General features: G+C 24.4%; 3 protein-coding genes across 3 annotated transcripts; 2 read left to right on the forward strand and 1 right to left on the reverse strand.

Annotated features, from left to right (window-relative positions):
* Window positions 1–77: 77 nt before the first annotated feature.
* On the forward strand, window positions 78–1,853 carry Phum_PHUM468400 (Tektin-2, putative; the record flags this gene model as incomplete). The annotated part of the gene is made up of 6 exons (XM_002430209.1): window positions 78–286; window positions 395–611; window positions 743–957; window positions 1,044–1,266; window positions 1,345–1,568; window positions 1,649–1,853. The coding sequence occupies 6 exons, from the start codon at window positions 78–80 to the stop codon at window positions 1,851–1,853; spliced, it is 1,293 nt and encodes a 430-aa protein (XP_002430254.1).
* Window positions 1,854–2,332: 479 nt separating this feature from the next.
* Window positions 2,333–6,358, reverse strand: Phum_PHUM468410 (uncharacterized protein; the record flags this gene model as incomplete). Its single annotated transcript, XM_002430210.1, has 11 exons — window positions 2,333–2,487; window positions 2,566–2,783; window positions 2,895–3,019; window positions 3,102–3,218; window positions 3,298–3,458; window positions 3,549–3,663; window positions 4,478–4,515; window positions 5,046–5,191; window positions 5,476–5,639; window positions 6,039–6,186; window positions 6,318–6,358. 11 exons carry the CDS (start codon window positions 6,356–6,358, stop codon window positions 2,333–2,335), a joined length of 1,428 nt encoding a protein of 475 aa, XP_002430255.1.
* A 1,520-nt stretch (window positions 6,359–7,878) lies between these two features.
* On the forward strand, window positions 7,879–9,166 carry Phum_PHUM468420 (mitochondrial ribosomal protein VAR1, putative; the record flags this gene model as incomplete). Its single annotated transcript, XM_002430211.1, has 5 exons — window positions 7,879–7,905; window positions 8,046–8,201; window positions 8,281–8,746; window positions 8,834–9,067; window positions 9,144–9,166. The coding sequence occupies 5 exons, from the start codon at window positions 7,879–7,881 to the stop codon at window positions 9,164–9,166; spliced, it is 906 nt and encodes a 301-aa protein (XP_002430256.1).
* Between the last annotated feature and the right edge of the window lie 1,038 nt (window positions 9,167–10,204).

Consider the following 10,204-nt stretch of genomic DNA (forward strand, 5'->3'; position numbering starts at 1 on the left):
TAAATTATTATTATTTTATTATTATTTTTTTTCCCCCAATTTGAACTAATAATAATAATAATAATAAAAGTAAAAAAATGTCTTACACGATATCGATGGCTGAAAAGCCGATACCACACATATCCGAAGCCGATTGGAAAGCAAAAATCTGGAACATGAAAGCTGTGGGTCAAACAAAAGCGGAAAATTCATACGAATTGAGGAATGACGTCAGGCAAACGCGTAACGAAGCCGTCATCATAAGGAGATGGACGAATTATCATAATAATTTAAAAATATCAGATAGGTGAGTTTTTTTTTTTTAAAGTTCATTGAACTCATTGTTTTGAAAAAATAAAAATAAAAAGTAAACATTATAATAATAATAATAATTATGAGGTTTACCTTTGTTAAGGCTGACGGAAATACGAAGGTGGATGAACAAATTGGGTGGAGCTTTGCAAAATTTAAAACTTCAATCTGAACTTTTAATGGCTGACAAATTCGAAACGGAAAAAGAAATTGAAAAATATTGTTGTTGTCTGAACACCATTAGCGAATGTAGATTTCTTCGGGATTCTAAAAATAAATTAAATTTGGTTAACGATAATGTCGGACAAGAATTACAATCGGTAAAATTTGAAAAAAAAAAAAAATTTATTTATTTTTATTTTTTTTATTTCTCCCCCCCCTCCCCCATCACCCGACGAATTTATAAAACCATAACAAAAAATTTTACTAATAAATTTTAGTTTATGTATAGGAAATCGAATCTTTGGAATCAACTAAAAAATATTTAAGTGAAAAATGTTTTTCTGCTTGGGAACAAAATAATAGGATCACATCACTCATATACACACTCGAAAACGATATAGCCGATAAGGGAGAAGCATTGGAAATTGATTTAAACGTATTAAAATTGGATAGCACGAGCGCTTCTGCCACGTACAAACCCGACGTTCTTAGACTTCCCGATAAGTAATAATAATACTACCCTTTTTCTCATCATTTTTCTTCTTTTTTCTTTTTGGATAAGTAGTAAAAACTCATGGCGTCATTTTTAGAGTCTTGCCTATAGAAGTGTGGCTCGAAAGAGCACAAGCAAATTGTACGAGTGCGGATAACGAATGTTTGACGGCGACTAAAATGAGAGAATCATTATCACTGGCACGTGAAAGATCAAGAATGGATTATTTGGCACAATATGAAGCCACGAATTATGCATTGAGAAAAAGATCGTATGAAACATTGCGTTTAAAAACGGAATTGGAATATCAGAAAAAAAATGTGTGTCATGATAAAATTTTATACCTTTCTTCTCTTCTCTTTTTCCTCCTCCCTAATATATTTTTCCTTTCACTTCAGATACTTGACGAAATGGAAAAATTAAGCAAAGAACTTGAAAGATTGAAAATGTGTAAAGAAGAAACGATTAATTATTTAAAATGTGCCGAATCGAGATTGGAATCGCGAAATCAACGTCCCGCAAATGAAGCAACCAGAGACGATGCACAAATTGGATTACACGAAGAAGTCGTAAAACTTCGGCAAACCATCGAAGATTTGGATGCGAAAATTGCTAAAATCAAGTACGGATAGTAGGACTTTTGTTTTTTGGTTTTCATTTTTTTTCTTTTCCACCCTCTTACGTTTTAAAACTTTTTTACAGATCGACGTACAATCAAATGGAATCCTACATACTCGAATTGGAAACTGAAATTAAATATCAAGAGCAAAGCATTAAACTCGACGATCAAGCATTATCCATACACGAATCAATACTTCAAATGATACCTATATCTCAAATTGATAAAACAATTGAATTATTTAACATGTCGAAAGAACTTCCACCGGAACAACCGGTCGTCCTATAAAATTTTTATCCAAAAAACTGTCACTTTTTCTTCTTTTCTTCTCCTTTTTTTCTAATTAAACAAGCTTAGCTCATTTAACGCTTCGTTATTTTCAAATAATTTTAATTAAAATTTAAAACAAAAATTTTCTTCTTCTTCTTCTGAAGAGAGTAAAAAAAAAAAAAAAAAATTAATAATTAAATTTTTAGCTTATAAAAATTTCTTTTAATGTCGTGTGTTCGTCCCTGCTTTTTTCAACGTTAATTAAATATTTATTTACAAAAAAAAAAAAAAAAATTTCTTTGAGCGTAAATCACGGTAAAAATTTTTTTTTTTTTTTTCAATTAATTTATTTTTATAAGCACTTTTTTTTTAATAATAATAATAATAATAAAATCTGAAAACAAATAAATTTTTAATTAACGATCATTCATAAAATAATGATAAACATTTGATCAAAAAAAAAAAAAAAATTGATGATGTCATTTCGACGTCATTGTTTACATGTCTAACAAAACAGGTTTAGTTTCTTTCGCGCATTTTATCATGCTTTGAATAAGTTTAACGAATCCTGTATCTTTAGGTTTTTCCAGCCCTCTTAACAATCTATTTTTCATTACGGCTACAAATTCTTTATTGCTTAGCTGACCGTCAACTGGAACAAAATAAAAATTTATTGTAAAATAAAGAGAGAGAGAGAGAGAGAAAGACGTGAAAAAATAAAATTCCTTACGGTTCTCGTCAAATATTGTGAAAACAACGTTGATGACGTGATCTGATAAATCCACGTGTGCGACAGTTTTCGCCACGTGTTTCAACGTGGCCTGATCTATGGAAGCACCGGCGATGTGATAAAAAGTCAAAGCCGTGTCCACGTCGTTTATATTATTAAGAAAGTGAAAAAATTTCAAATAATCTTCTTTTGATATTCCCAAACTGTTTTCTTTGAATCTGACAGAAGACAGAGAGAGAGAGAAAAAAAAAAAATTTTTAACGGATTTTAAATTAAAAAAAAGAAAATATCTTTATCTCTCTTCTACTTCTACATCTTGTTATATTTACTCTTTTCTCACTCTTTTCAACATTCTCGCTTTTTTCTTTTGCGGATATCCAGCGTATGCCAACAAAAGTTCCGTGAAATCCGTTTCCGTTATTCTACCATTTTCATCTGGATTTTTCCTTTGAAACTACAATATTCGAGACATTAATAATAATAATATTCCTCCCTATCATTGAATATTATTACGTTTCTCAAAAAAATCGAATTACTTCGAGACTTAATATTTCACATTGAAGCTGTTGTTGAAATTCTATAAATTTTTCAATCGTCAATTTTTGATCTTTTCCGGGTCCGAAAAAAAAAGTCACGAGAGCCGAATTGACACCCTTTAATCGAAAAAAAAAGGAAAAATTATTAACTCACAAATATAAAAAGGAAATAAATTCATTTTATTCAATGTCAAACCTTAAAAGTATTTCCGGTATTTGCGTGGTCTCTGTGCCTCGAACCTATAGATGTTTGATGACGTATCAACGTGGCCACTTTTTCGAATTCTTCGCTGTCCACATCGCCATCTCCGTTCAAATCGAACATTCTAAATGCGATTTCGAAATGACGTCCCGATGCTGAAAAAATAAGAAAGAAAAAAAAAAAAAAATTTCCCTACCATTTTTCCATACCGGAAATAAAACGTGACGTCATTTAAAAAAACTTACTCGAAAGTACCGTGAGTAAAAATATGTAATCGGAAAATGTTATGAGTCCCGAACTACCCAATTTGTAAAAAATACTATCTTCGTCTAGTGCCAATTCCAATTTAAGATTCAAATCCTAAAAATATTTTTTTTCAAAAACAGTTTGAAGACATTATTATTATTATTATTATTATTATTATTATTTGTAAAATAATAAGAGAGAGCTTAAAAAATAAATATCAGAAACGACAAAAAAAGAAAATGAAATGTAAACCGTGAACACGCAACAACCAAAATGTCAAATTTTCATATTTTTTTCATGCACTTTTCCAAAAATATATAAATGAAGTACTATTATTATTATTATTATTATTATTATTATTATTATTATTATTATTATTATTATTATTATTATTATCAAACATGAATCCTTTGTATTTTTCTAACAAACTCAAAATATCATTTTTTTTTACAAATTTAATTAACAAAAACAATGGAAAAAGTAAAAGAAAAAAAAAAAATGTGCAAAGCTATTTATTTACTAAATTGGTGAATTGAACTGATTGATTGATTGATTTTTTTTTTTTTTTAAATTTTACTACAATGATAGTAGAAAGAGAGAAAGAAAAAAAAAACAAATGAATAATATAAAGAGATTACCAAAAAAATTTTAATTTACCTCCTTGTGACTCTAGAAAAGAATTCAAAAAAAAAAAAAAGAAAAAAATGGGAAACAAAAAAAAAAAAAAAGAAAAAAAAAAAAAAAAGAAAAGTTCATAAAAAAAAAACATTTAAAAGAAATTTAACAACAAATGCATTTATATATAGACTTTATCAAGTAATAAATAAAAAAAATTTTTTTTTTTTAAACGCATTTACACGCATGTACACACTTATATATATACACGCAAAAAGAAAAGATAAAGAAAAATTAAAATTATTTGACTTACCTTTGGATCATATTTTCTAAATTGATCTAAACCGAGACCTGAAAACAAAAAAAAAAAAAAATTAAATTGAAATTTAAATTTTTTTTACATTATTATATTCACATATGACTCGATACTTAATAATAATAATGATAAATACAATAATTAAATGCTTACCTTATTATTAATTTTTTTTTTAATAAACAAAATATTATTTTTTTTAGTTGTCGAAATCAATTCTTAAATAAAATAAGATAATAATGATAAAATGCAAAAAAAAATCAACATTAATAGTAATTTTTTTAAATATTCAATACAATTATAACACCAAATAATAATTTTTTTTCTTAATTTTTTGACACCAACCTTTATATAAACCATAACAATATGAAAACATGCAAATCATAACCTTTAACAGTTTTATACAAATTCAAAATGCAAAATAAATATAAATTACATCAAACAGAGCATTCATTTTAAAAGGTTTTCACATTATTCGAGGAATAATTAGGGGAAAACAAAAAAAAAACAAACAACATTAAATAAAAATTGATAATTTTTTTTTTTTTTGCTAAAAATGAATTCCTACCCTCAGGTTGTTTTAGACCAGGCGTCATTGATCTTAAGAAATCATCAGGAGTCATAAATATTTCATGCTGATCAAGATGAACTCCCGGATGTGCAACTTGAAGAGTTGCAAAATAACGAAAAACTTTATCAGGAGTAGAATATTGTCTTATGCGATTTTCATATTCAATTATCTGTAATTATAATACTTTATCCTGTCTAATGTGATTTATATTTTTCTTTTTAATTTAAGGTACATCACAATCACTCTATTAATAAAGTGTCTCTTTGTTTTTTTTTTTTGAAAAAAAAAAAAAAGGCCCAATAAATTGTTTGTTAATAAAATATAATATTCCAAATGAGGGGAGTCAGTGGAGAAATTGCGGATACCCATCACCAAAAATTGATAATAGATAAATTTTTCAATGAACCTTTGACAAATGCAAATTTACTGACCATCTGGTTGCTTATCTCCTGGTGTAATAGATCTTAAAAAATCAGAGGGTGTCATAAATACTTCTGCAAACTCTCCTTCAAACATTTTAACGGTTGCAAAGTATCTGAATATTTTATCAGGAGTCGAATACATTCTCATACGATTTTCATATTCAGTTATCTACATAACATAAAATGTAGGCCCTCATAAAATAAAACCTTTTCTCTAATTAATTATAAATCAAAATAAATTATAAAATTTAAATCGGGTAACTTTTTCTTCCTCATGAATATTTACAGAAACAAATTAATAAAAAATTTAATACAATAATTAATGTAATAATTTTCACTAGACTTATGTTTAAATGACAGCGATGAAGTCGATCAAAAAAAAGACAAATAAATACTTATTACCAATGAACAATCAACAGTTTTTTTTTTAAAAATTATAAATTGAATTCGAGTAATCATTACAATTTTAAAATGTAAAATAAAAAAAAATCATATTTAAAATCTTATTAACATTATTATTATTATAATTATTAACTATTATTAATTAATTATAATTTTAACAGTCTACCTTTCTATCTCTAAAACCGATTTTCTTTTTTTTTTTCCTTTTTGCTGCCTCTTCTGAATCGGGCTCTATTTCAGTTTCAATATAAGGTGCATTTTCATGAGCAGCTTCAGCATCAGCTTTTTTGATAAATTCTTTTTTAGAAACGAACCTAATGAACAAATCAAATGAATATATTTTTTACTTTTAATAAAAATAAATGGATCAATTTTATTTATAAATTAAAAATTAAATTACCAGAAAGGTCTAGCAGCAAAAACCACAAAAATTAAAACTATAGACCACCAACCAAATAATTTTAATGTAGGCTCTGATCGTTTCATATGAGCAAAATTTCTGTAAAATCTTTTTTCATCTTGAACTTTACTTTGAGTTTTTATTAAAAAATTATTTTTTTGATAATTACATATATTTTTAGTTGATGAAATAATAATACCGCGAGAATGCGAGTATAATTTTGAAATATTTCGTATCATCTCTCAAAAACAGAGAGAGAGAGAGAAAAAAAAAGTAAATTTTCTTAAAATAAGAATAAATTTTTACTCTTATAATAATACATCACATTATTAACTTACAGGATTCCAATAAAACTTGAACAATTTTAAGTTGGCACGACTGAATTATTTCACGCGCCAAAATTATTTATCACGTTAAAAATTGAAATTTAAAAAAAAAACGTTCGTTAGTTTATTTAATTTTAAAAATTTAATAAAAAATAAAATAAATCTTTGTTAAAAGTGTTTTTTTCTGCAGATAAAAATTAAATTTTAATTAATTAAAACTATTTTGAATAATTAAAACCTTTAATTAAATTAAAATTTATCGATTTCAATTATTTTTTATTTATTTTAACCGTTAACCGTTAAAATTCAATTTTTCACTTGTCAATCTCCATATATAAATCATGCAAAGTAAATTTTTCTTTTCTATAATTCAAAAAAAAAAACAAATAAATTTAATTTAAAATGAATTGTTTATTAAAATATTATTAAACATATTTATGTATAGATCAATAATTATTAATAAAATCTTAATTTAATATTAAAGAAAAGAAGAAAAAAAAATGAAAAGATATTGTGATGAACATTTAAACATAGATTTAATAAAAAATAATAATAATAATAATAATTACAGGAAAGAATTTTCACATGGGAAAATAAATTCACTATTAGAAGATTTAATTGAAAAAGAAGATGAAATAAATTTATATAAGGAAAGATTAAAAGAATTAGAAAATGCTTTTTATTACAATCTTGATATAATATCAGAAAGAGATTTAGAATTGAGCATATTGGAAAAACAACTCAACTGTGAGTTTTGCATTTTACACCTTTTAATTATTATTATTATTATTATTATTATTATTATTAATTACAATAAATACTGTAGTTAGTGTATAATTAAAATAAAATTAAACTATAATTAAATGAAATTCTCAGATGAAAATGAAAAATTGCAGAGAACAAAAGAGGAAAAAAATGAATTGGAAGACATATTGAATACAATTGATAAAAAAAACGAAAGGAAAATTCAACAAATGAAAATAATATTAAATCGTAGAGAAGAAAAAATGAATATACTTCAAAAGTAAATACAAACAAAAAAAAAAAAAAAAGAAAATTAAAAATTTTTAATCATTTGTATTTGTAAACTCATCCATTTGTTTTGTTTTTTGTAAAGGGAAAATTTTAAATTTTCAAACGCATTGGAAACAATAACAAAAGAAATAAAAGATGACGAATTAAAAAAAATAAATAAAATACAAACGAAATACGAAATGGAAAAAGAAAATTTAATAAAAAATTACGAAGGAAAATTAATGGAAAATGAAAAAAAATTCCTTATGGAAATCAATAGAATTAACGAAGAAGTAGGTGAGATGATTTTAATTGTATCATCATCATCATCATCATCATCATCATTTTTAGTTTTTAGAAGGAAGTTATATCGTGTTCATAGAGTAATAAAAATGACGTCATTAAAAACCGTTAATAATGTTATTTTTTCCAGGCATGTGAAAAAGAAATGAAAATGAAAAAATTAGAAGATGAAAATATAAAATTAAAAAATTATTTGAAAGATTTTGAAAAAACTTTTAATAATAATAATAATAATAAGAGAATTGATGTTAAAACACGTGAAATTCAATGCGATATAAAATTTAAGGTAAAGCAAAAAGAAATTTTTTTAAAATTTAAAATTTAAAAGCAGAAGTAAATTTTTTTTTTTTTTTAACATAAAACAGGTTTTTGATAAGAACGTACAAGTCATACCTCATACGTCAGATGTTAAAACACAAACGGAAACAATGAGAATTTCAGATGTAAACAAAGAAGATGAAGAAGCAGAAGAAAGAGAAAATTATAATAAAAATCAAATTATGTATTTACAAGAGCAAAACGAAGTTTTAAAATTAATTATAAAAGATCTAAAAAAAAACAACAATTTTGAAAAAAAATTTAATTATTATTTACAAAATCACGAACATGATATAAATGATTCGAAAAAAAATATTTTACAATTAAATGATAAATTCGAAACGGAAATTGAAAATATAAAAAAATTATTAATTCAAGAACAAAATCAAAGAGTCCAAGAAGAAACCATTATGGAAAATTTAGAAACGACTATGACGTGTCTTAAAAATAAATTATTAAATACTTTACCGCCAAAACAACGTCATCAAAACCACGTGGATCATCTTACAAAAGGTGAAAGAATTAATATTATTATTATTATTTAAATTTTATTTTATCATCCGAAATTTATTTAAATTTCAACATTTTTTTCGTTTACAGAAAATGACGTAGGTGATACCGGTAATAATAATAATGATGAAACCACACAAAGGAATCAAATGGAAGAATATATGGAAGGTAATAATCTCAACGGTAATATAAATTTATTGAATCGTTTCGAACGAAACATTCTAGAAAAAATCGATGACGTCAAAAGTGAATTTTTCGATAAAATTAAATCATTATTATTACTCTACGAAAATTTAAATAAAGATAATTTTTTCGACGAAATACGTAAAGAAATTAAAAAATTACAATTTAATATGGAATATTTTTTACGCACTCATAATAATAATAATAATAGTAATAGTAATAATAATAATAATATTATAATTGATAAAACGGATAAGAATTTTTTAAAATCGAACAAAAATGACAAAACGTGTGATGACGTCATTTATCCAGAAACATCTGATATTTTTGACGACTCGGAACGATATTATTATTATGTGCCAAAAAGTTACGAAATAAATAATTTATTATTACGTAATATTAATAATAATAATAATAAATACATAAATTTATTAAATCCGAAACAAATTCGTTTTTGTCACAATAACGATTATTTAAATTACGAAAAGGATTTTTACGTTACCGGAAGGTGACTGCAACGTCATGACGTCATAGAATTTATTATTACGTAATAAAATAAAAAAAATTGAATATCGTGTTGGCCGATTAACCGTTTTAATCGCCATCTTTCTTTTCCCTACCTATTGAGTGCAATTATTTCATTGATGTTTTATTTATCCCTCTCTCCCCCTCCCCTCTAACTCAGAAAAAAAAACCATTTTCTTTTAAGGAATTAGCTTGCTCCTATAAATTTTTTATATAATGTTTTAAATACGTAAATGAAAAGGTCAAAGGTTATTTGAACTTTCGTGTCTGCTTGTTTGATCCATTTAAAAAGCGTGTGAAACGTTTTTTTTTTTTTGTTATCATTCCTCGTCGTTTTTGTTTTTTTATGTTTTATGTTTTATTAATAAAAAAACATTATCTATCGCAACTCTGAAAAATAAAACAAAACAAAACATAATTTTATTATTACATAATTTTTTATGTTTAAATGATAAAACAACAATAATAATAAATAATTTGTTTATGTATAAATAAAAATAATAATTAATTTTTAATTTAATTATCATTTTTTTTTTAAACAAATCAATCAATCTTTTTTTACAATTATTATCATTATCTTTGTGTTTTTAAAAATAATAATAATAATAAATAATAAATATAAAAAAAATTATGGATCGATTGATTTTAATAAATTAATAAATAAATAACTACGTCGTATCGACACAAAACGATTTCACGTCATATTTAAATAATTTAAAATACAAATAATAATAATAATAATAGTTTTTTTCA

The sequence above is a fragment of the Pediculus humanus genome, genomic scaffold (assembly GCF_000006295.1).
Source record: "Pediculus humanus corporis 1103172108251 genomic scaffold, whole genome shotgun sequence".
NCBI classification, from domain to species: domain Eukaryota; kingdom Metazoa; phylum Arthropoda; class Insecta; order Psocodea; family Pediculidae; genus Pediculus; species Pediculus humanus.